Source organism: Vombatus ursinus, unplaced genomic scaffold (genome assembly GCF_900497805.2).
Source record: "Vombatus ursinus unplaced genomic scaffold, bare-nosed wombat genome assembly UNPS02014818.1, whole genome shotgun sequence".
Taxonomy (NCBI): domain Eukaryota; kingdom Metazoa; phylum Chordata; class Mammalia; order Diprotodontia; family Vombatidae; genus Vombatus; species Vombatus ursinus.
In genome coordinates this window covers 13515746-13541777 of record NW_020954596.1, presented here as the reverse complement: position 1 = coordinate 13541777, position 26032 = coordinate 13515746, and the positions used below count along the sequence as shown (strand labels likewise).

Genomic DNA, 26032 nt, shown 5'->3' with positions numbered 1-26032 from the left:
TCACAGTCACAGAGCACCACCAGAAGAATTCTGATGCTAAAAAGATAAGTCTTTGTTTCAGGAAGAAGCTAAAGGTCATTATAAGCACTACACAATTTCCCAAAGGCAAGCCCACCCCCTTCTCTCTTCTTCATTTCTGGCTCCAGTTCATTATCATTCTCAGATCCTATAAATTTTTATTCCAGATTCTAACATATTACACAACATTGTACCTCCTCTCATCCGGCCTCCCCCAGTATCGCCTGTATTTTGTTCTCTCTTTTCTACCTAATTTTTTTTCTCTCTCCATTTTTAAGGGCCTCCCTTCTATTTCCCACCATTTTTAATAACTGTGGCAAGAAGAGTCAGACCAGGGGGCAGCTAGGTGATAGAGCATCGGCCCTGGAGTCAGTAGAACCTGAGTTCAAATCTGGTCTTAGAGACTTGACACTTACTAGCTGTGTGACTCTGGGCAAGTCACTTAACACCAACTGCCTGGGGAGGTGGAGGGAAAGAAAAGTGAGAAAAGCTCTAGGCCTGCCAAATCAGTCTTCAAATTGTGCTTTCTCTCTCTCTCCCGCCCCCCCTCTCTCTCACCCCTCTCTCTCTCTCTCTCTCTCTCTCTCTCTCTCTCTCTCTCTCTCTCTCTCTCCCTCCCTTTTGTTATCTCTGTCTTCCTGGTCTCAGTTTCCAAGCCCCTATGTTCTCTACATGAAGAAACTGAAGTGATTTGTTATTGACTGGTTGTTGTTCTTTCATTGGCTTCTTGTACAAAGCACAGAAAGCTGACCAGATTCCAAAATAAGCAAGTCCTACATTTCTTTCTCAAAAAAAAAAAAAAAAGTCAGATCAAAGACCTGCATGATAATACTAAAAACATGAACTGTGGAGGCATACACAGCAAAACAAACAAATGGCCCCTTTTCAAAAATAAAACACCAAAATCTATTTATAATGCTTCATCTAAAGGCTCATCTCCACGACAATTATCATTTGACATACTGGTCTGTCGGTGGGGTAACTGTATCCTGCATGTTCAGCCTAACTAAGCTATGACAGTCCTAAGAAACAGGGGATGACCTTCCTCAGAACCCTTCCTAAACTGAGGTTTCATTTGAATATCAAGGGGATAACCTCATACTAGACTTGAGCTAAGCCAGAAGAAGAATTTCTAAAGCTTTTAGGTCAACGGAATTACAGGACCCAGAAAAACAGGAGGAAGGGAGAAGAAGAGAGGAAGGAAAGACAGAAACATAGAGAGAGACAGAGACAAAGAATGAGAGAATAAGAAAGAAAGAGAGAGAAAATAATAGAATGAGAAAAAGAGATGTGTGAGAGAGAGAGAGAGAGAGAGAGAGAGAGAGAGAGAAAGAGAGAGATCCTAACCTTTCCTTACAAATGATGTCATTCAACTAAATCTTCTCATTCTGGCAGGGTTATTACACTCTTTAGACCTAAGAAATGAGTCACAATGGAAAATAACTTTTATTTTTTAAAGAAATCACTCTGTAAAGATATACCCATTGTCCTTTTCAGGGTGTCCCTTCTCCTGGGCCTCACCACTGTGATGTTGAGGCTTACTGACAGATGGTGATGCTAACAACAGAGAACCTGTTAGCCTATGTTAGCAGTGGCTCATTACCAGAGGGTCGGCCACCAGGTGACTTCTTTATTTTTATCCCCAGCAATTTGGGAAGAAGCAATTATTGAGGGGCAGCTAGGTGGTGCAGTGGATACAGCACCAACCCTGAAGTCAGGAGGACCTGAGTTCAAATCCAACCTCAGACCAAACACTTGACATTTGCTAGCTGTGTGACCCTGGGTAAGTCACTTAACCCCAATTGCCTAAAAAAAAAAAAAAAGCAATTATTGAAGAACAAGGATTTGAACCTGTGGAGGTAATCCAAGAAATCTTTGATCTTGTCCAGTCCCCAATAAGCCAGCAGGGACTGGAAAAAAAATCACAACGTACTTCCAATTTAGAAAGGTGACACAGAAATAGTAATATTAAAATAAGAGAGATAGTATTGCATAATGGGTACAGACTTTGCCTGAACTCAAGAAAAACTATAGTCAAAGTCCTGCCTTAGGCATTTAGTGGCTGTGCAACTCTGGGTGAGTCACCACCTTCTCAGTGCCCAAAAGTTGCCTGATGTCAGAGTTCCAAATACCAGTGAAATTGCACATCCCACTTAAAAAAAAAAAAAAGGATATCAGGAAATTTTATTTCTTAAAGAATTGAGCCCTCATAAATTAATTCATGAGAGTATAGTGGATAGAGAGATGGCCTGAAAGCCAGGAAGAACTGGGTTCCTTCAGGTCTCACCAATGAAATATATGACTATGTGACCTCAAGCAGCTGCTTTGCTTCTACACGACAGTTCCACATCTGCATTGTTAGAAGGAGTCTTCTCACCAGGAGCTCCTTAAACTAATGAAATCATAGGTCTGGGGGAAAAATAAATAAATCCACAAAGCCGCAGAATGTGGGAGCTAGAATAAGACTTTAGTAAGAAATTACCTAGAATGTTAGAGCTGGAAGGAACCATGGGAATCATGTAGCCACCACTCATTTTATAGATAAAGAAATATTTTTAAAAATCAAAAGAGCAGAGAATGCTCAGTCTATTCTACTTGACCACCCATGAGAGAAAATCTAGTGTGTCCTCAAATGGTGTATACAAGCAACCTGGGCTGAGTGGGTTACTGAAAAGCAGATACAGAAACAAAACAAATTTTAAACTTTTATGTAATCCACACATTTGGCATTTCTGCACGCTGAGTACAACCTAAGCAGGAGTATGTGAGCAAACTGAATGAGTGCCTTTAAACTTTAGGAATCGTTTTATCAGGATGGGTGGGGAATGAGTTAGTATCACCCAAAGTATTTATTCAATGCTTTTGCCAATAGTTTCTTGCATAAACTATCGTGTAATAGATCTGTGAAACGGTGGGTGTGGACATGTCCGCTAGTTCTGCCCCTTGGGTCTCTCCACTCTGACAGACTCCTCTCTCCTTTCATAGACAGTCATTTTAATGAGATGCACACCCAGGCTCATTATTTTTGTATTACACTGCTTTACTTTGCCAAAACTTAAGGAATGAATCCACCACTCCTGAAAGAAAAAAAGAGGGGGGGAGGAATTCTTCAGGGAAAGCAAGTCACTGTGGCTTTGGACAGATGTGTTCTGGAATGTCCCAAACCAGGAGGCGCAACTAGAAAGCAGTGAAATAAGCCTGGGTTGTGGAGCTAATAGAACCTCACAATTTGACAAAGGAAAAGTATGGGTTCTAAGTTGGAGATGGAAGGAGCCTAAAAGAACAAAGCCATGTACAACATGGGAAGCTAGTGCCACAAAATCATAGCAAATAACAGCGAAAAGTAACCTTAGAGAACATGTTGTCCAACCCTCTCAGTTAACAGATGGGGAAATCGAGGCACAGAGAAGAAAGGGACTCACAGACCCTAACAGAATTAGAATGAATTTGAGAGGACTATCTCTCATCCAATTCAGAAATCTCTCCAATAGCTGTGCTGACAAATAGCCACATCTAAATGTGCCTGTGCATGTCTGTGCAAAAATCATAGCATCATAGACTTAGAACAATAAAGGATTTAGTGTCCTCTAGTCTACCTGCACTATTTTACAGATTAGGAAACTGAGACCTACAGAGATTAAATGAACTGACCAATAATAAATAAACAGCAAAACCAGGATTCAAACCACTGCCCTTTGTCTCCAAATCCAGCCTTATTTACACTATATCACGCTAACCACAGAATGAGTAACCCAGGCCTTCTGAATTTCCTCAGCTGTCTCTTGACTATACTTCTACAGGCCCCTTCTCAAACTCTTGAGCACTTCTTTGAACCTCCACTTTGGACAAGGGCCCCAGACCCTTCCTCTGCTGTCTTTTTTCAGGCCTCTTCTGTGTGTTTTCTTGCTCTTTTCGAATGTAAGTTCCTGGAAGGCAGGAATTGTCCTTCTTTTAGCTTGTATTTGAATCCCCAGTGCCTGGCATATAATAAGCACTTAATAAATACTAATAATACTTAATAAACACTAATCATTGATTGACCCAAATCTAGCTCTCTTTACATTACATCTTCATACTACATTGAAAAACCCAAACCTTTGAAGCAAATATCTAAAAAACATTACTTGCCCCAAATAATAAATAAGACATATTTTTTTTTGCACCTTCAAGTTCACATAGTGCCTTCCCCACAAAAGTTTCATGAGACAGGTAGTGTAATTATTACTATCCCTTTTTTTTACAGATGAGAAAACCAAGGGACTCAAAGAGATGAATTGACTATATTATACTGGAATATACTTCCAGCAAGTTTAAAGTGTCATTCAAACACAGATCTCTTTTAACTACAAGACCAGCCCCCTTTCCACTGACTTTCCTTAAAAAAATTGAAATGATCTCTGAACTTTCAATGCACTTTTAAATGAGTTGGTTTTAATTTATCATGCTATCTGGAGGTAGCACTCACTTTCAAATATCCAAACTTGAAGAAGGAGTAAGAAACAAAGAGAAACAAAACACTCCACAAACTACTTAAGACTTAAAGTCCCATTTTTAAACACTACATGGGGACTGCAGGCTATTTCCTGACAGAGCCAAACTTAAAGATAGCTTTCCTGTTTTTAATCATATATGACATGCCCTGAGGAAGACAGAGATAACACTTTTCCCTGAATTACTTCCTTGGAGAAAACTATCATTTACACCCTGGAGAGAGGAGGGGGAGAACCACTTGTGATCAAAACAGAGGTCATGCCCTTGACCAGTGCACTCTCCACCATAAACTGGCCAGACAAGTAGCACAATCCACATATTGTGGGCCTCCCAGATTAGGATTTTTAGGAATGAAGAGGATTTCCATTTGGTTCATCCTGACTTCAGCTGCATTCCATTCCATTCCATAAAATACATTTTTATTAAGCACCTACTATGTGTGAAGCATTATGCTTACTGCTTAAGGACACAGCATTGGAAAAGACAATCATGGCTTCAAGAAGCTGTAAATCCCAACTGGGAGAGTGTGGTGGGGAGGACAGAGTGAATATGATGAATAAATATGATGTATGGGAGAAAATGAGAAGAGGCAAAAGAGAGACAAGTTGGGAATGAAGTTTTTGACCACCCTTTGGTTGGATTGTCTGTGGTAAATGCCACTTTCTCTAAGAAGTCCTCCTCTTGATCTCCTGACTGCCAAATCAGCATAACCTTCCTTCCTTACATTATAAGACATCTACCATGTTTTATTTTCCATTGCATTTCATCTATATCATTCTAGAATGTGAGGCCTATGAGGGCAAGGCTGGCATCTCTCTCAGGGTCAAGCCGTGTGCTAGGTACGTGGTAGGAGCTTAATAAATGTTTGCTGAGATGAGCTGATGATCATCTCAATTGATTAGAATATGCACAAAGGCCCCCAACATCATGTCCTGGTTGCAGGACACTAGCTAGATACCCTTTCTCTAGCCATGGGAATAAATTCCAACCAAGATAACAAGACAAGCCTGGATCTGAAATGTAGTTTCATCATCATACTCTCTCCCTCGTCCTCTGTACAACTCACTGCAATGAAGCCCAGGAGGCTCCAACAAAATAGACACCGCCATGAGCCCCTCTTTCCAGAACTCTTGACCTCTCCTCCAGTATAGTCTGTCTGATGGTACACTAGTGATGTTTCTTCTGCTAACTCCCATGAATATTCTGCACAACTGTGGCCAGTGGTGGAAACAATAATGCTCCCACAGTCAGCCTCCAGTCATTCCAGCTGTTCACGACAACCCCTGTGTAGCAGGTGGGTCTCCTAGGAATCTCAAACCATCTGAGTGATGTCCTACCTATGTCCTCTTAGAACCAATGAATCCTGTTTCCGTATGAAACTAACACGGTATAGATACTGTCCCCAAATGGCTTATGTAGAGTCACATAAAGAAAAACTGTTCCATAATCAGAGATCTTGCCTCTTCAGTCAGCCAACAAGCCAACAAGCATTTATCAAGTATTTACTAGGTGCCAAGCACTGTGCTAAGCACTGGGGATACAAAGCTAGTCCAGCTCTCTCATTTTACTGATTAGAACTCAAGTTTCCTTGAGAGATGAAATAACTTGCCCAAGAAGGTAAAAAACAGGTGGGAAACAGCAGTCAAGATTTGAACTGAGGGCTCAGAACTCCAGATGCATTACTTTTCCTATTATACTACATTGTCTTTTATTGTGTTTCACTTAAGAACCTTTGTTGCGGTTAAAAACAAAATAAAATAAAACTCAAACATTGGGAAAGTCTAAGAAAGAGAGAACTAATCATAGATAGGCTTGAAATGTACCAAAAGAGGTTTCCTTCACTCTGATGAATGGTAGGACAGGCCTCTAGCTTCCACATTACTTAAGTTGCTGATCGAATTGACGTTTAGACGTTTCACACAGTCAGAATTTTTTCAAATATTTGAACAATGGAGGACCGTCCTCACAACTCACCTTGTTCTTTTCCGTTGCACATGGTAATCCCATTTTCTGCACCACCCTCCCCATCTGAGCTCGGCCTCTCTGAGGACAGTTTCTGCATGGACAAAAGGATGAGATCATTTCTGTAGTGGTCATATTGGCTCTGCGGTGGGTCTAGCATCAATTAAAAGTACTCTAGAATGTGAAATAAAAGGGGAACAAGCACTAATCCATCCAGAAGTTAATAATGAGATAACTAAGAACATAGAGCCTAGATGCTTATATCACTGTGAAAGCACTGGAAATCAAACAGAAACACTACCACCCTGCAGTTACTCTAACAGATGCTATAGTATCTACTTCACTCTGCTAAACACTTCCATAGGTTTGGTCTTTCATATGGTCTGCAAAAGTCATCTGCTCTCCAAAAATGCTTCCTCTCAAAATCTGCATTGCCCTTGGTGACATTCATTAGTATCTCTTAATGTTCCCCATGCCACTATTCAGAGAGAAAAATGCTCTCTGGAAGCAAAATTACTAACAGTTCCACTTACGATTACAAGCAAGTCCCTACTGGAACCAATTGTGTAAGAAACTTCATCTCTTTAGCCTCAATTTCTTCATCTGTCAAATAGATGTGATAGTAATAGTAACTCACAATTACATAACATTTTAAGGTTTTTTTTTAAATATTAGTTGAAGGTCTTAAAATGTGAGTTTTTCCTCACAACAAATCTATGAGGGTAGAGAATACCAATATTATTATCACCAGAAATTTCCTCAAGTGACAGCATTGCCTGGAAGCGTACCATGTAACTCCAGGGAATTCAAGGACCAGTTGATGTACAGTAGAAGTATAGAAGAACTCCTGCTTAGTAGAAGTAAGGCCCTGAAAAGGAAATATTCTGAGAGAAAACCCAGGGAATGTTTTGGTTTAGCTTTTCACTTTTCTTGCTATCCCTAGCGCCTGCCGTAGAGCCTGGAACCACAAGGTGCTTAATAAATGCTTGTTGACTTTGAGTTGTCTTTTACAACTCAAGGGAGCAAAGAAAGGTCCTTGAGTTAAGGACTGGCTTGTTTCAACATTTCCTATTATTTCTACAGTCTTACCTTTCAAAAAGTAAAGAGAATACAGTAGAGAGGGACAGGAAAAATAGAAATGATCGCTTTTCTGAAAAGCACATTTTCAGTGGTTGGTAATTGCTGCTGTTGTTTGTTCTTCTTTCTCACAGAGAACCATGATATCAGGGAGGTGATGCCGTGACATCCAAGCGAAATGAATTTAAGTGATTTAAGAGGGCTGTGCAGCCACCAGCCTCACTTTCTCCTCCAGAGTCATCTGGGTCCAGTGGCCAGATATGGATCAGGACAACTGGAGATGGCCCAGGATGCGATGGTGATCTTGGTCTTTTCAAGCTAAGGTCTTTAACAGTAACAACTCACGTTTATGTGGCACTTTAAAAATTCTATATTGCTTTCATATCCTTTATCTCATTTGAATCTCACAACAACCTTAGAAATAGATAGATTGAGGCATTACTCCCATGTAATGAGATAGGAAAAACTAAGATTCTGAAAAAGCAAGTGATTTGTCCAAAGGTCAATGAATAAAATCAGGGCTAAAAATAAAATCAGTATTGTTCATAGAATCTAAGACCCTTGGGAGCAAAGAAGGTTTTATTTTTGTCTCTGTATCCTCAGGGCCCAGTGGAATGCCTTACAAACAGTAGACAATGAATACTTCTTTGATGCACTGGACTTCAATTAACAAGCAGAGGAAATGGAACTACAACCTTAGCCTTGCGACTCCAAGTCCAATGCTCTTTACACAGACCCAGGAGACCTCTGATGGACTAGGAAACTTCATTGATTCATGATGATATGCTTAGATACTTCAATGGATTGGTCCTTTCATATGTCTGATTACATACTATGTATCTGAACAGACTATAAATCCCTCTACATCTTCTCATCCTGTGAAATTCACTGAGTTAGAAGAGATTTTGCAGATGAGGATCAGAGAAAGAAAGTAAAGTAGAGAGTTAAGCCCTCAGTCTTCAAACCCAGGATTGTTTCTACCACACCATGCTGTCCCTCATTGTGTCCACATTTGTGTGTGTGTGTATGAGTGTGTGTGTTTTATTTATTTCATGGATCCTCCATATAGGACCATGCAACATTAAAAAAAAAATGTAAACCTAAAAATTTGCAATGAAGAGATGATAACACTTGTATTACAAAAATGTGTGGCTGGCTCTTGAAGAAGTAACAGTAAGTAGCCATTCTTGTAGAACAGGGGAGCATGAACAAAAGGATGAGACATTCTTCCTCCCTGGGCAAGGCCATCCCAGGGAATGAGGTTCCAGAGTTTACAAAGAGATTATTGAATAGTTTTTCTTGGTCCAATGGGGAGATAAAGCAAGACAATAGGTTTAAATGTTCATTACAAGAGGAATTAGAGGTGGTTTGAGTCAATCAATCAGAAGCCACATTCTTGGTCTTCTCTTTCATGCCATTACCTTCTCTAGCTCCATCTTGTGCACTGGGGAACTCGAGGAAGGTCCATCCGAATCCACTGGTCCACTGCAATTGTTGTAGACTTCTTTTATAACCTGAAAATAAAAATATGTATTTCATGAATATGGCACAATTACATAGTAATAATTATCATTACATTATATTATATAATTTAATTGTTAATTTTATGTTATTCATTTTTATTGTTATGTTATTACATAATAATAATAATGATTAGCATTCATATAACACCTTACAAATATTATCTCCACACCCAGTTATCAATTAAAACATGGAGAGAGCTGAAAGAGAGGTCACCTTGCCCAACCAACCTCCTTCATTTTACAGATAAAGAAATTGTGCCCAGAAAGAAGTCATTTGTTCAAGATCACATAGCTAGCAGGTAGTAGGGGCAAGGACTTGAACTCAGGTCTTTGAACCCCTATAGCGAAAGCTCTTTCCCCTACTCTACAACATGCAACCTGAAACAGCGTACTTTCTCAGACTACTGGTACAAAACACCCCAATCCTCACACTGAAGAATAAACAGTATTTTACCAGCAGTTAAAAATTTTATGGGCTAGTCTTCTCTCTTTCTGTTTTTGGAACCATGTCTACAATGCTGAGTGAAAGCCTGGCCCCTCCTGGTTAGAAGAGAAATGCAAGAGCCTGAGGGGGTAGTTTTGCAACATGATCTCCATGGACATAGCTACATTAATTTGGCTTGGACTAGACTGGAAATAGGATGGGATTCAAGGTCTGACAGGAGAACAGGACAGCATGCCCAGCCATTCAGTTGCCCCAGCTGCTGTTCTATGAAGAAATAATGAAGTGTTGACCAAAATTCAGATACCGAGCTATCGCTGCTGCTTAGCAACCTTGCTGCAACAATGAATTTTCTTGGTAGCTAACCATGAAGGACTCAGTGTGGCTACAGTTAAAGCTGCATGCTAAATCAGCTGTCAATTTAATTCAGCAAACATTAAGTGTTTACTCTCCTGGGCAATGAGGAAACTGGGATGGAAAGGGACTCTGCCCTCCTGGCACATCTAAGAAGTTTACCATCTACTGAAGGGAATGAAATATCTACCCAAATAACTCTGGAATATAGATTTTGAGGTGAAAGGCACCATAGAGGTTATCTAATGCAGTGTTCCCTTTTTACAGATGAGGAGACTGAGGCTCCCAGAGAAGTTAATTGGCTTTGCCCAAGATGCCTCAGGGCTAAAATTTGGACCCATATGATTTGACTCCAAATGCAGCACTAATATGATAGAAGATATCATGTGAAAGGGGGACAGAAGAGAATCCAGGGCTCTAGAGAAACCTGAGCAGGGTTGACTTGTTCTTTATAATCTGTCTTGACTCCAGTCAAGAAATTTGACAGGCAGAGAAGAAGCCTCCTGCTTCAATTTCCTCTGCACAGACCATCAGCACATTTCATAAATACCAGAAAAAGACAAGCAACTCTAAAAGCTTCTAAAACTCTGTACAAATGCTTTTATCCCAATATCACAACTATCTCCTCTGAATGGGTATTTAACAGCCCCAAAGGAAGAACATCGCTGTTAATTTGGTTTCGTACAAGTCTTATATTTCTTGTATTCACTTCAGCACTTTCAGAACCCAAGATTTCTTCACCTGCAGGGGCTGATGAAATCCAATTCAAATGCTTTTGGATTTCACAATGTTTCTGAATTTCACAAATCCCAGGTTTTGCACAAGTGGCTAAATGCCTCAAGATGCTTCCATCTGCATGCTCGCAGTTCAAGATATTATGATCCACTAAGCACTTTGATAGAGATAAAAATATTGTGGCCTCTGGATCTTCACCAGCTTCTTAAGGTCACTGAAGAAGAAATTTCATTAAAAGACAAAAAGAAATTACAACACAATGTCTGAAAAGACATCAGTATGGAACAGCATACATGAATCATTCATTCATGCCCAGAAACAAAGCTATGGATCTTAGTGTATGGTGTCTGGAGCAATTGTCTTCTGTGGCTGCTGTCCACCACACAATGGGATGAGAATCTCTGCTCCTCAAGCCATTGGCTCATCTCGGCAACGTAAGGCTAAAGAAAACTAATTGGAGGGCTTTTTGCAAATCAATTCTCATTTTCACTTGGAAATCCAAAGATAACTAGTCTAACCCACCTCATCTTACAGATGAGAAAATTGAGGGGAAGGGAGTTGACTTGCCCAGGGTCACACAGGTAGTAAGTAGTAGAGTTTAGATTTGAACCCATATTTATGACCGTGACTGTAGTGGTCATTCTACTACCCTACACTGTCCTGGATCAGCATTTTCTACTGTAATTTGTTGAGGAAGGAATACAATTATTTTCTAAGAATGAACTGGCTTTGTGCATTGAAAAGTCCACAAGTTGGAATTTCCGATGAGAAAAATTAAGCGTGGTGGAAAAATTAAAAAAAAAAAATTAAAACTTGCACAAAGTTGTGAGAAATCCAATCTCTTACTCATCTGTCTCCATGCCACCCTTCCCCTCCCTTTCCCCTTGTCAGAAAAATTCTTCTTTTCCTTGAACACTTAAAGCACTTTGTTACCTTTCAATGCATGTAATGATGATATTTTCCAAACTAGAATATCAACACACATGATCTGACAACTCTTATGTCTATGAATGGGACAGAATACTTGAAATCAGTTATCCCAGAAGTTATCCCTCCATGAAATCTTCCCTATAACAAAAGTCCAACACAGATCTGAATGCCCAAATTGAGAGGGAGGACAGCAGCCACAGAAGACAATTGCTTCAGACACCCTTCATTATCCTGGCTAGTCCTTCAACTACTCTCTTGTTTAGGTCTGGTCTAGTCTCATTTTATGTGTGTCTGATCTTTTTTTCATAAATGTGACCGGATTTTATCTGCTTGGGTATTTCACCCCCCCAAAAAAGGCTCCTAAAATACCTTAAAAAATCCTTAAGGGAAGGACCCATCTCTTACTCAGAGAGGATGGCATAGTATGCAGCATGCTAGATTTGGAATCTGGAAGCCCTCGATTTATATACTGCCTCTGACACCTATTTACTGGAGGACTTTATTGCTGTTCTGTTGTATTCATGCGTGTCTGACTCTTCTTGATCCCGTCTGGGGTTTTCTTGGCAAAGATACTGTAGTGGTTTGTTTTTTCCTTCTCCAGCTCATTTTACAGATGAGGAAACTGAAGCAAACAGGGTTAAATGACTTGCCCAGGGTTGTACAGCTAGGAAGTATCTGAGACCAGATTTGAAATCAGGAAAATGACTCCAGGCCCAGCACTCTATCTACCTAGCTGCCCCCTACCAGGTAATTTAAGCTCAATGAGGCTCTCTACTTTCCTCTTCTGTAGTCTCTGTGTTATAGGGTTATTTTGAGGATCAAATGAGCTACTGTACATAAAGTGCATGGCAAAAAAAAAAGAGCTTGTGGAAGGTTGTATGAAAATAAAGTTATCATTACATTTCTTTATTTTCCACAAAAGCTAAAATAGTATGGGGCACATAGAAGTTAAATATTCAATATAATCATTTGTTGTTGGTTTTTAAAAAATATTTTATTGCTGTTGCTTTATTATTATTATTATTATTGCAAACACCACCTTACCAGATTCTCCCCTGATCATCTAAGGAAACTGGAACAACTAATTCAAATCCTTTGAGATGGTCTGGTGAGAGGACTGGCTGATTATAATAATCCTTCAGATATTCCCTATGCTTTGTACTTTTCAAAGTGCTTCCCAATATCTGATCTGCTTTAATCTCACTTCAACATTTCTGTGACTTACTCAGGATGGACATTATTATCCAATTTTACAGAAGAGGGCACCAAGGCCCAGAGAAGTCCAGTGACCGTTCCAAAAATATAGAACTGCGGAACAGCAGGGCAAGATCAAGAATCAAATACGTCCTGGCTCCCCAACCCACTGCTCTCCACATCAAGATTTTCCACAACTTCAATTTAAGAAACATTTATGAAAGCACCTACCGTGTGAAAAGCACCTACTATATGGTAGGTAAAAACCAGTAACACAGTCCCTGCTTTCAAATAGCTTATAGTCTACCCTTATTTTTTTTTTATTGTGATTTCATTGAGAGGGAGGTAAACTTCCAAAGAGGAAACTTCCTTCAGCAATACAAATAACCAAGTGCTGTGTACCTTATGTTCTTAGACAGTAGCCTCAGCCACTGAGCTGTTACATGAACTGTCCGTGTCAAGTATCCAATATATGCCACATGTGAGACTTAAACTCAGGCTTTCCAGACACCAAACCAGTTCTTTCTCTATGATTACAACTGCCTTTCTATGTTCTACGTACATGTCTTTTTTTTTTTACTATTTTGAAAGTTATCTCAACCTTCACTTTCATCTCTGTATTTTGTTGTTGCTCAGTCATGCCTGACTCTGAGTGACCCCATTTGTATATATGTCACTGGGATGTTTTTAACCATAATGCCTAGGAAAGGCATTATGAATGTTTGCTGATTTACTTCAATTCAAAAATAAATTAGGAAAATAATCTGCTACTCTGGTCACCTAAGTATATAACACAACTTCAATGAGGTTCGGATTTATTTATTATTTGGGCTTAAAAGTGGTTGTGATAGTAGCAGCAGGTAGTGGTAGTGGTGGTAGGAGTAGTAGTAGTAGTAGTAGTAGCAGCAGCAGCAGTAGTGGTAGTAGTATTTTAAAGAAGCATGATCTAAGAGTTATAGGTATGTGATCATGGGCAAGTCATTTCACTTCTGCCCGCTCTAGTTTTATTTTCTATAAAATGGGTGGAAAGGGGTGACCTCAATGATTTCTAAAGGCTCTTCTAACTTTAAAATGCTATTATCTTGAGCACAAAGATTACAACGCACATGTTGGTGAGCTGAGTTCAAATGTATAAGCCCAAATCCGGCTGAAAACAAATTGTTATTTGTTTTGTGGGATTTCTGTTTGCTTTCAACTCACAGGCTCCCTCCAGAAATACAATCTGTGCACATTTTTAAAAGAAACCTGACCACTCAGTTTCTGGGAACATTTGCTCTTGTCTTCGGCATGACCTTCTTGTTTCCAGCATCTGCTCCCACCACCCCAGTCAGTTAATGTTGGCGAGAGCTACTGGTAATGGAAGTTACAGACTGAAAGGAAGGGGGCAGATCTGGCAAAACTTCTTGCAGAGTATGTGCAAAGTCATGCACTCTATTAACTGCTGTTCTTCTCATACCTCACATACTTGCCCAGAAAACTTGGTTATGAAGGTTCCCACTGGCTACGGGGGAAACTGGTTTTCAAAAGATTGAAATCTGGAGAATAAGTTTATGGCTAGATCCATTTGGTAGAAGACAAGCTATTCCTCCAGTTGATAGAAATGATAGTAGAATATAAATTGTCATTTAATTGTTTGTAGAACATTCCACGTCAGAGATCTGTGACTGATTAGAGAGGCAGGAATAAGTGCCTTGAGATAGGAGGGAAAAGGCACTCACTGGAAGTGGAGTCAGAGAGCCTACTTTGAATCTTGTCTCTGCTTGTCCGTGTGAATTTGGAAAAGTCACTTCTAATCCCTGGGTCCCACTTTCCTCTTCTGTGAAATGATGGGGAAGGACTTAAGGACTGTAAGATCCTAGGATCATAGGATGGTGCTAAAGTAAAAGCAAACAAACAAACAAACCACTAACTGGACTGTGGTTTTTTGGTTTGTTTCCAAATCGCTCTTATTCTCATTCCTTTGTCTTCCCCTAGATTGTTAGATCTTAAAAAGGACTTTGTTGATCATCTCTGCACTAGTCTCACCACCCTCATTTTGCAAGTGAGGACACTGAAACCTTCATCTGAGGTCATATTAGTTGCAGAGCAAAGCCTTAAAACTAACCTCTCACTGCTAGGTTACTATGCTAGTGACCACTCCATTCCACCCCTCTTACACAAAAACATATGTTGTAGGCAGGACAGGTACATTGATCACCTTTTAGTGGATGAAGAAACTGAAGGTCTGAGAGTCCAAATGATTCGCCCAAGGTCACACTTTCATCTCTAAGAAAGCCCCAAATAGGGTCTAAAAGAGTCAGACACAACTGAAACAACTGAAACAATTGAAATGACGCCACTGCCACAATAAATTAATCATCCAGAACTACCAGGGAGGCCTCCTAATCCCTAGTCACATGCTCTTTTCACTATAGGTTGATGGAGACACAAAGATATGACTTTTATGAGCTGAGCTAGAAATGGATATCAGCATTAAAGCATGTCATCTATACGTTAGAACAGTGGTTATAAAAATTTTTAATACAGCAGATGGAACAGACTAAAATTTCCAAATAAATAAAAAGGAAGGTGTTTATTTAAATAAAAGCTTCGGCATTCCCAAGTTCTGGGCCCATATTTACTTTTCAATTGTATCCAGGGTAACAGATATGACTCAAAGTTATCCTCAACCAATTGCATACATTGTTTCCCATAGTTAAAATAATATTCTACCACCTAAGAAGCTGTTCTGATTTTTCCTTAAAATCAGGGCACATAGACTAAAAAGGATACTCCTTTGATGAAACTCTAATAAAAACTCTCAGTTTGGGGCTTGTTTTGTTTATTGGGGAGTGAGAAGAAGACAGGGTATAGAGCTATGATTTCTTTGATATAAAGAAACCCCATCACAGAAATTCCTCCTTTCAATGAAGACCTGCAAATGTCTTAGAGTAGCCTGAATCCTCTAGAACAGTAGTTCTCCAACTATTTGGTTTTCGGTCCTTTTTATACTCTTATGGATACCCCCTAAAAACATGTTTACATAGGTTTTATCTACTGATATTTACAATATTAGAAATTAAAATGTCACAGTATTTTTATGAAAACACTTCTGAACTCATGGACACTCTGAAGGGCATAGGGACCTCCAGAATTCCTAGACCACACTTTAAGAAGCACTGATCTAGAGACTAAGTGCCTTTCCCATTCAGTAGGTTTCATACTCAGGACTTAAAACCAGGTCCTTCTAACTCCAAGGTTGGCCCTACATTCATGACACCACACAATCTTAATTAAAAAGTACTTTGTATTTTCTTTGGAAAATTGAGACTGCCCTGGAAAATTTATAACATGTAGCTGTCATTCCTAGTCCTTTTGAACCACTCACAGACTATCCCAATGGAGGACATCTGTTAGGATTATAATCAATCCAAGATGTTGTGTCTACTTGGCTCTAGAAGGCAGATGGAGGAATAGGAGTAGAAATTGAAGAGAGATTTTAGATTGATGTAAAGAAAAGATTCCTAGCAGGTAAGAGCTTTCTAAAACTGGAAAGGGCTATCTTGAAATGTGCTGGTACCTGAAGGAGTAATCAATCTTCATTCTCTAAACCCCAATCTATTCATGAAAACAGAACCTTGGAGTTGAAAGTCTGACAAGTCAATAAGTGTTTCCTAAGTGCCTATTATGTGCCAGGTACTATGCTAAGCACTGGAGAAACAAAGAAAGGAATTAAAAAAAGGTCCCTGGCTACAAAGAGTCTAATCAGAGTGGCAATCTGCAAACCCCTAGAACCAAACAAGAAATACCCAGTTTTGAACTTGGTAGTACAGTGGATAGAGTGGTGGACCTGGAGTCAGGAGTTCAAATCTGGCCTCAGATACTTCGTAGCTATGGTACCCTGGACAAGTCACTTAACACTCTTTGCCTCAGTTTCCTCTGGCAAACCACTCAATATCTTTGTCAAGAAAACCTCAAATGGGGTCACAAAGAGTTAGACACAACTGAAATGACTGAACAACAACAACAAGCTATTAAAGTTTAAAACTGCAATAAGACTTTTGGGATAGCCTGTATGACAAACTGGAGAATCTCAGAAGGAAAGCACTAATGTTAGAAAGGACCAGGAAAGGCTTCTTATGGAACTAAGAAAACTCTAGCTGAGGTCTGAGGGAAGCCAGAGGAACAAATACAGATGATGGGGGAGAAAATTCCAGGTATGGGGCACAGCTGAAGAAAATGCCTAGATGGGGGAAATGGTTTATCTTGCTCAAGGAATAACCAGGAGGCCAATGTCATTGGATCGTGGAATATGTGGAGGGGAGCCAGTCCGTGAAGGGCTCTTGGCTTTAAAAGCCAAAAGGAGGATTTTATATTTGATTCTGAAGACCTGAGATCAAATCCAGCCTCAGACACTTACTAGTTGTGTGACCCTAGGCAAGTCACTTAACCTCTGTTTGCCACCATTTCCTCAACTGTAAAACGGGGATAATAATAGTATCTACCTCACAGGGCTGTGGTGAGGTTCAAATGAGATAATATTTGTAAAGTGCTTAGCATAGTGCCTGGAACACAGTAAGCTCTAAATAAGTGTTTATTCCCTTTTCTTCCAACCCCCTCTACAGATCATTTTGATAGCTCAATGGAGGACAGTTTGGATCAGGGAGACTTGAGGACAATCTGAAGACTACTACTGCAATAGTCCAGGTGTGGGGTGATGAAGGTCTGCACCGGGGAGAAGTTCTATGGATAGAGACAAAAGGCCACATACCAGAGACCTTTAAAGGTAGAAAAGATAAGACTTGGCAACAGATTGGATAGGTGAGCTGAGTGCAAGTGAGGAGTCAAGGATGACATTGAGATGGTGAGCCTGGAAGGATTATGGCACCTTCAACAGTAGTAAGAAAGCTTGGGACAGGGGAGGGTTAGGGGAGAAAGACAGTGAGTTCTATTTTAGAGATGTTGAGTTTGAGACTTCTATAGGACATCCAATTCTAGCAGTTGGAGATATAAGACTAGAAGTCATAAAGGGGGGCTAGAACTAATTATACAGGTGTGAGAATCATCTGAAGTGAGAGGATAACAGAATCCACAGAAATTGATGAGATCAGGAGGGAAGAAGAAAAGAGGGACAAGGATGGGGGAGGGGGTGTCCCACAGGTCTATGGAGGAAGATCCAGCAAAGGATACTTGGAAGGAAAAGTCAGATAGATAAGAGGAGAGAACAATGCCAGCTCTTAGCTGAATCTTCCTATTTATAACTACTCTAGAGATGAATTCTAATTCATTCAACTAACAAACATTTTAAGCACCTACTGCATACAGAGCCCGGTGGTCACCACTAGAGGGACATAAGAAGTTCAGATAACATCTTGTCCTTATCCTCGCTGATTTTAGAGTCTAGTGGGAGGGAAGACAGACACAGATGATTCTAATATACTGTATTACATGATAGGTCCATTGGATCAGTGTAGAGGAATGAATTGTGTGAGGTCACAGAAAGATACAGTACAAAAATGAGAACATCAAATTCCTATATCATATTAGAAATATTAATTAGGTGGATTAAAATAAGTGCCTTTAAATAACATCCAAGGACCACAAATTCTTTTTGCTAGTGTTTTCCTACCACAAAATTTCTTCAACTACTATTTAAGTTTTTCCTTTCATCACTCGGGCACTTCTACTAAGTGCCCACATCCCCAGGTCTCCAAGTCATGCCAATTCCTCCAATGATTCCTTAGAGATTTCAGCAGAGTCCACTAGTTAAGTAGTGGGATTCAGTCTCTAATCCCTCTCAAATTCTGACAAATTTTCTGGTGACATCAACAATGATTACCTATTGTTCTTCACACATTGGCTGGTAATATGAAGCCTCCTCATGTGGTTTGCTGTCTAGACTTTTACTGACTTCAGCTTTATCACCCAATTCTGAACACTGCCCCGTTAGTAATTTGGAGAATTCTCCTAGCACTTACACTCACCCCCTTGTTCAAAATATTGGCCATTAACTCTCAGCAACTCAATAAGGTAGATGGAAAGTACCCATACTCCAAGTTTTGAGCCTAGAAATACAAAAAATAATAGAGCACATGATGTTGTATTCTATTGCTTCTCCTATAGATTTTAGACCAAAGATTCTTTCCTTTCCTGTGTCATAGACCCCTTTGGCAGTCTGTTGAAGCCTGGGGATCCCTTTTCAGAATAATGTTTTTAAACACATAGAGTACATAGGAAACTATATTGAAATACAGTTATCAACAAAAATTAAGGAAGATGTTCATGGTTCAGGTTAGGAGCTCCTGCTCTAGGAGCTCTCCTAACTTATCATATATGAATGATAAGACCTTGGAAATGGAACATCATAACACTGAATCATAGAATGTAAGAGACAGAAGGCACATTGGAATATAGAATTCAGAGCTGGAAAACACCAGAGAATATCAAATGTTACAGCTGAAAGGAGCCTTAAAAGATAGAATGGTGGAATTGGAAAGGGTCTGAGAACAGAGAATGTAGGCGCCAAAAGAGACCTAAGAACATAGAGAGTAGGAGAGAGAAGAGCATGAGAACATAGAGTGTTAGAGCTTAAAGGAATCTTAGAACATTAAACGTTAGAGGTGGAAGGCACCTTAGAACACTGAATATAAGAGATGGAAAGTACCAGAATATGGACAGTAGAATATTAGAGCTTGAAGGCACCTTAGAGACCATCTAATCTGACTCTTCCATTTTACGATAAGACCAAAAACACAAGTCAAAAAGTGATTTGGCTCAAGGCCACACAGGTAATTTGGCAGTCTTCTGGAATTTTGATGTTAGTAAAAACAGTAAGGATGATGATGATGATGATGATGATGATGATGGTAGTTGGCATTTATAAAGCATTTTAAGGTTTTCAAAGTGCTTCATTAGGTTGTTTTATCCTCCCCCACAATAACTCTATAAAGTAGGTGCTATTATTTACATATGAGGAAACTGAGGCAGACAGAGGTTAACTGACTTGCCCAGGATCACAGAGCTAATGAGTGTCTGAGGCTGGATTTGAACTCTGGTCTTCCTGGCTTCCATCTGAGTATTCTTTCCTTTGTGCCACCAGCTGCCTCGTATGACTTGAAGTAGGCATTCCATTACAACTGAGCAGGACTTTCTGGAGTGCTTAGCACAATGCCTGGCACACAGTAGGCACTTAATAAATATGTATTGATTGAGTGATGCATAGAGTAATTATTTAGAGAAGGGTTGCTATTGAACACCACTATATATTAGGTTAGAACACCATACAGAAATGAACAATTTTTCACCCTGTGGAGAATGGAGCCACAGTTCAATCTGGGCTGAAAATAAACATTTCTGTGTACTTCCTATGTATGACGGAGCGTCTGCTGAGGTATGACTGGGCAGTAGGAGGATGGCCACCAAATTGATTCTTTCAACAGTATCCTACAATTTTGCACTTAGACAATCATTGCTGTTTTAAAAGCATACCTCCTTCCCTTGCTCTATTTTAAAATGAGGTTTGGTTTTTCCATGTAGCGGGTCCTATAATTATAATGCCTGTGTTTCCCCATTAGAGGGCATGGGAAATGGCTTCCTTCATCACATCAATCCCCAGGTATCTAGGTTTTCCTCCCACTCAGTCAAACAACATTCCATTCTTTTCCCTTATTAAGCAGTTTGTGAACCATAAATCACTCTTAAAATATGAATACTTGTTACTACATTATTATGATTGCTTTCCTGCCACAGAAAAAGGGTAAAATTACAAAGAATCACTGAGGACTTCAATGGTGCATTCCAATTGTATCAGGAGAAGAATGAAGCTAGGGGCAGCTAGGCAGTGCAGTGGAAAGAATGCTGGACCTGGAAGCACAAAGACCTGAGTTCAAATTTGCCTTCAGACAGTAGCTGTATGACCCTGGGCAAGTCACTTAACCTCTTTCTACCTCAGTTTCCTTATATATAAAATGGGGACAACAATAGCATCTAACTTCCAGGGTGGTGAGTATAAAATATTTGCAAAATGTTTTACAAGCTTTCAAGTGTCATATAAATGCTAACTATTATTGTCGTTGTTGTGATGATGATGCCTTCTATGATGGTGCCATTGACTGAGCATTCACTTTCCACTTGGAAATTTATAGTGATGAGAAACTCACTAGGCTTGAAGATATTACATCCTGAGTAGGAAGTTTGCTTTGTTTTCTTTCCTGATACTGAATGTGAAATCTGACTTATTGCAACTTCTACCCATTCTTTCTCATTCTACACCAAGCCTCATCATCCTTCCACATGCTAGCCTTCAGAATATATGAAGACAAGATAGTGTATCCTTCCTAATGCTTCTTCACTGTTCTCCATATGGAATGTCTTCAGTCCTCCTCTGCTTGTCACCCTCTCCTCTGGACCCAACGAACTTTTTCAGTGTCCTTTCTAAAATGGTATGTCAGGAAAGGGACAGGAACTAGACCTGTGATTAGGTTGGTGTTCAGAGCTCCCGGTAAGGAATATCTTCTACTATTTAGATCAGTACCTTCTATGCAATTTATGGTCTCAGGGAAGGGGCTCTATAACTTTTCTGTGTGATGGACCCCGGTGGCTTAAAGCCAAATAAAGATTCTTTGGAAGAATGTTTTTAAATGAATAAAACAAAATATGCAAACCAACTATATTGAAATGGATATTAAAGTGCTGGGATTTTTTTTAAAGTTCATGAATGCCAGATTAAGAACCCTTATTTTCGAAATTTGCCAAGAGACCTGAGGGGTTAAATGATTAGGCCAGTGCAGTACAGTACTATATCAGAGGTGGGGAACTGAACCCAGATCCTCCAGGCTCCAAGGCCAGCTCTCAATCTACTACACTATGATGTCCAGAACTAAACACAAATATTCTAAAAAATGGTGTGAGGAGGGCAGAGGAAGGTAAGATTATAACCATTTCTATTCTGAACACTGCATTTCTCTTAATGTAGCTTCAGATGGCATCCATTTTTTGATGCTGTGTCACAATGTTGACTCATATTAACCTTGCAGTCCATTAAAATCCCAAAGGTATTTTTCACACAAATTGGTATCTAACTGCACCTTCCCTATCTTTTGTGAAGTTGATTTTGTCTTGAGTAGAAGACTTGATGTTTATGCCTATTAAACTTCATCAAATTAGATTCAGCCCATCATGGTGTCCTGCCAAAATCTTTGTGGATCTTGCTATTAAAATATCGCCCAGTATTTTAGCTACATAAGCCAGTTTTGAATCGCCTGTGGATTTCATTAGCACGCTCTCTAGGCTTTCATCCAAGTCATTGGTGAAAATATTGAACAACATGGGGCCAAGACCTCGCACGCTCTACTACAGATATCCTTCCAAATTGCCATTTATCCATTAATCAATATCAAAACAACAAAAATGCTTTGCAAATTCCTAAACAAACCACAAACAAATAACCAAATTATGTTTGATGTTTTTAGCTCATACAATTATGTCTGAGCTTTATAAATATTAAATTTTTCATGTGGGAGCCAAGCTTAATCAACACTTTCCTCAGTTAATAACTCATGAGTCATGAACTGAATAAGCATTGCATTTTTTTGACTCAAAGTATAACAGAAGAATAACTTGTCCATGATTATTCTACGTATGAAATCTTTGGTATAATGGAAATGGCACTGGATGTCCAGTCGGAGGGCCTAAGTTCAAAGTCTTATGTTTACTGTTTATCTGACCTCAGGTAAGTCTTTTCCCTTCTGAGCCTCAGTTTCCTCATCCGTAAGAGAGGAAGGTTAGATTACACAGCCTCTGAGGACCCTCAAAGTCAGAATCTGCCTTTATTATGTCTGTATGGATGTATGTATAATAGATGTGTGTGAACGGAGACAAGTAGATTGCTTATCTATTTGTCCATACATTAGTTATACCTGGGCCATCAGGAGTACAGCAGGGACAGTTCTACCCCTCTCTTTCTTCCTTCCTATTCATTGTCATTCTGAGTCTGAAAATACCATTATCTAGTTCCTCTAAAGCAGACAGGGTTGGGTTGGTATGGACAAGCTTGGAGCAAAAGAAACTATTATGATCTAACAGAGAGGCCACAATGGAACCTAAGACTAGAAGAGATGATAATGGAACATAAGGCGTGAAATAGATTGTTTTCAGGTGGGCAAGAGGGAGAACAGGAAGAAGTCAGACCTATTGATGGAGGGAACTCCCCAAAAACGAAGCCTCTCCATTCCTAATGAGCAGAAGCGGATGTGCAGGGCTCATTAGCTTTGGGTTTGGGGCAGAGTTCTGGGCTCATTAGGCCAATGAAGTGTTGCTGTTTTGCATGACTACACTGTCCCTATCTGTTAGCACCAACCTGTTCTCTCTATCTAGCATAAACTCTACTAAGTATTATTTCCTAGTGACAAATTTCTTCCTAGTAAATGGATTCCAAGTAGAGAGATGGATATCACATAAAGGGCTTAACAAGGAATCCCAGGAAACATCCAACTGCCGAACCAAGTTCCAGTTCCCTGACTCTTCCTCTCTTTGCCCTCTCTCTTGCCTTTCTATTAGAATTCCGTTAATGTGGGTTTTGTTTTTCTTGCTTTCTCAATTGGGAGGTTGGGAGGAAGGGACAGAGATAGAAGGGAGAGAATAAAGACCCGAAAATTAAATAAAATTCAATTTAAAATAAAGGAATCATGTTACTGCCAATAATGAGGAATAGACTTTGGAATCATGGACATTCTGGATGAAGCCTGACCTCTCTTTCAATATTTTTTTCTGCAAAACCTATGCTTTCTTTCTGGGAATATACTTAACAGACCGTCCTGTATCAGAAGCAAACAAACAGCCCTTACCCCAAATTATACCAAAAAAAGAAAATAGGGAGGAGACCAAGAGGTTAAACACAAACATTTTCCGAAGTGCTCCCTCACCCTAGAACGATAATGTATTGGGAAACTTTAATTCTCTTCTAAACAACAGGATTTGATTCAACAATCATCTACTACACATCTGCTAGAAGCAGAGCTGTGAGACCTAAAACATCATCTCTGCTAAACCCTTCATTTTGCAGAGGAAAGTGAAGCCCTGAGAGGAGACAATCGCAGAATCACAGGACGTCAGAGGAAGGGACCTTAGAGTCTAGATCATAGGTGAGAGTTCAAAGAGACCTCAGGAGTTATCTAACCCAACTCTCTCATTTTACAGAGGGAGCAGCAATGGCTCAGACACACAAACTGAGCTTAGGGTCATAGAGCTTGAGCAGAGGCAAGACACGTACCCAGATAAGCCGCAATGCTCAGTTCGGCCATTTTCAAAGTCACACAGTGAATTAATAGAAACTCTGTTAAGGGCACACGGTAGTTACCGTGGAAGTCCTCCATTTAAAGATTTGGGGGTAGGAAGTAGAGGGAGGAAATAGAATGAGACTCCCAAGAAAACGGGACACACACACACACACACACACACACACAACACACGAGCACACACATCTCTGGGAATAAGTAAAATGACAAAAATACAATTCTTGGATAAGCCATCAGCCCAATCAATTTAGGATCATCAGAAGGGATCTCAGAATTCATCTAGTCCAACCCTTTCATTTCACAGACGAGGAGACTGAGGCCCAAACAGGTTAAATGAATTGCCCTAGGTCACACCAAGATAAGTGAGGGTCAGGGCTAAAATTCACTGGGAAACTTAAGTAATCTGCCCGGCTCTGGCCCTAATTCCCCCTGTGAATCCAAGGTTACCTTTCCCAAATCTCATTTTCCTAACTGTCAGATATTGATATTGGATTAGTCCTTGGGGTTTTGTGTGTCAGAGACCCCTTTGGCAGTAAGGTGATCCTATGGGACCCTTTCTCACAGTGTGTTTAAATGTAAAAAATAAAATTCATAATATTATAAAAGAAACTAATTGTATTAAATTATTGAATTATCTTAAATTCACGGACCCCAGGTTAAGAATCCCTAGACTAGGTGACCCCTAGGCCCCTTCTTTCAACTCTAGTTAGGGAAGGCTTGACTATTAAAAGAAAGGTGATATCTCTGAAATTCCAAGGTATTTGGGATCTCAACTGTCAAAATCCCAGCAAAACTGCTGCTAAATACTAACCCCACCCTTGGCAGAAATGCACTTGTCTGCCTCAGGTAGCTGACCTTGTACAAGATGACCAGTACAGCAATCAATACAGAACAGATTTTTTTTTCTTTTTTGTTGGTTTAACAAATCAATTTAATTTAATCATATTTCCTTTTAATTCCCTGGCACAAGAATGCAGGATTTCCTGGACAGGTGCCAGAGCCCATAGCATTCATTTCCCAGAAGCGCTAAGCACCAGGAAGTATGATTTAAGGACACCATAGAGAATAATGAATTATTAAATATTGCTAAATTAAAATGAAATTCCTTTGTAACCAACAAGAGCCCATTTATTTCAAATTCATTAAAATCAGTATTTAAAGAGTAGGAATGAGGGAAGAGGATATTATCAAACAGCAATTTTAAAAATGTGAACTGACTGCATGCAGAGAAAGAACTGATAAATAGAAGTACGTATAAAATATTTTTACATATTTATACCTATTTGTGTCTAATGGTAGGCATCTCTAGGGTGGGGAAGGGTGAGGAGGGAAAAAATTTACATGCTAACTTTATAATATATTTAAAAGGAATAGCAAGTTGTACACAATAGATTTGCAGTTTCATGTGCAATCATATTTTTGTTATGCCTCTTTTATTCCATAAATTAAAAATAATGTTTTAAAAAACTAAGAAATGAAACAACAACATTGGAAATGGTCTCCGAAGCTCCGGACCATGTTTGGCTTCTCCTACTAATTGGACAGACAGCAAATAACCATCTTTACTCATGGGGCAAAGCCAAAGATTTTCTTCCCTGATTTTTGGATGCAGTTTTCCATGTGTGAATATCAGAATATGCCTCTGAAAACCACAGTCCACTTCGTTCATATGAATGAACATAACAGCTTACATTTTCTAATGTAACTATTTTCCTTAAACTACACATCCCATGAGGTATTTTAGCAAAGTGTAAAGGCTCTTGGGCTTGGCATCAGAAGATAAGGTTTTGAGTCCCCAACACTCTCACCAATGTGAGGCCTGATGACATTGGGCCTAGCCTTCATTTCTCTGAGCCTCTGTTTCCACAACTTAAAGTGAGAATAATCTCTGTACTTCTTTCCTCCCAGGGTTGTTAGGAATTTCAAATGAGAGAGAGTTACATACAACTTTTCTGGTCCCCATTAACACTAGCTCCTTCCCTCTGGGATGATCTCTGATATACCCTGTCTGTATCTTGAAAGTAGATGGTGGC

The 26032-nt window shown here is 39.6% G+C and overlaps 1 protein-coding gene across 4 annotated transcripts in view; it reads right to left on the bottom strand.

Annotated features, from left to right (window-relative positions):
- Positions 1 to 26032, bottom strand: part of AFAP1 (actin filament associated protein 1) — a 243348-nt gene that overhangs the window by 70934 nt on the left and 146382 nt on the right. For all 4 annotated transcript variants that reach the window (XM_027836596.1, XM_027836598.1, XM_027836599.1 and 1 more), the window contains exons 7-8: positions 8970 to 9062; positions 6484 to 6565 (exon numbers count right to left, since the gene is read on the bottom strand). In XM_027836596.1, coding sequence (XP_027692397.1) covers positions 6484 to 6565; positions 8970 to 9062 — 175 coding nt within the window. The remainder of the gene's footprint in view (positions 1 to 6483; positions 6566 to 8969; positions 9063 to 26032) is intronic.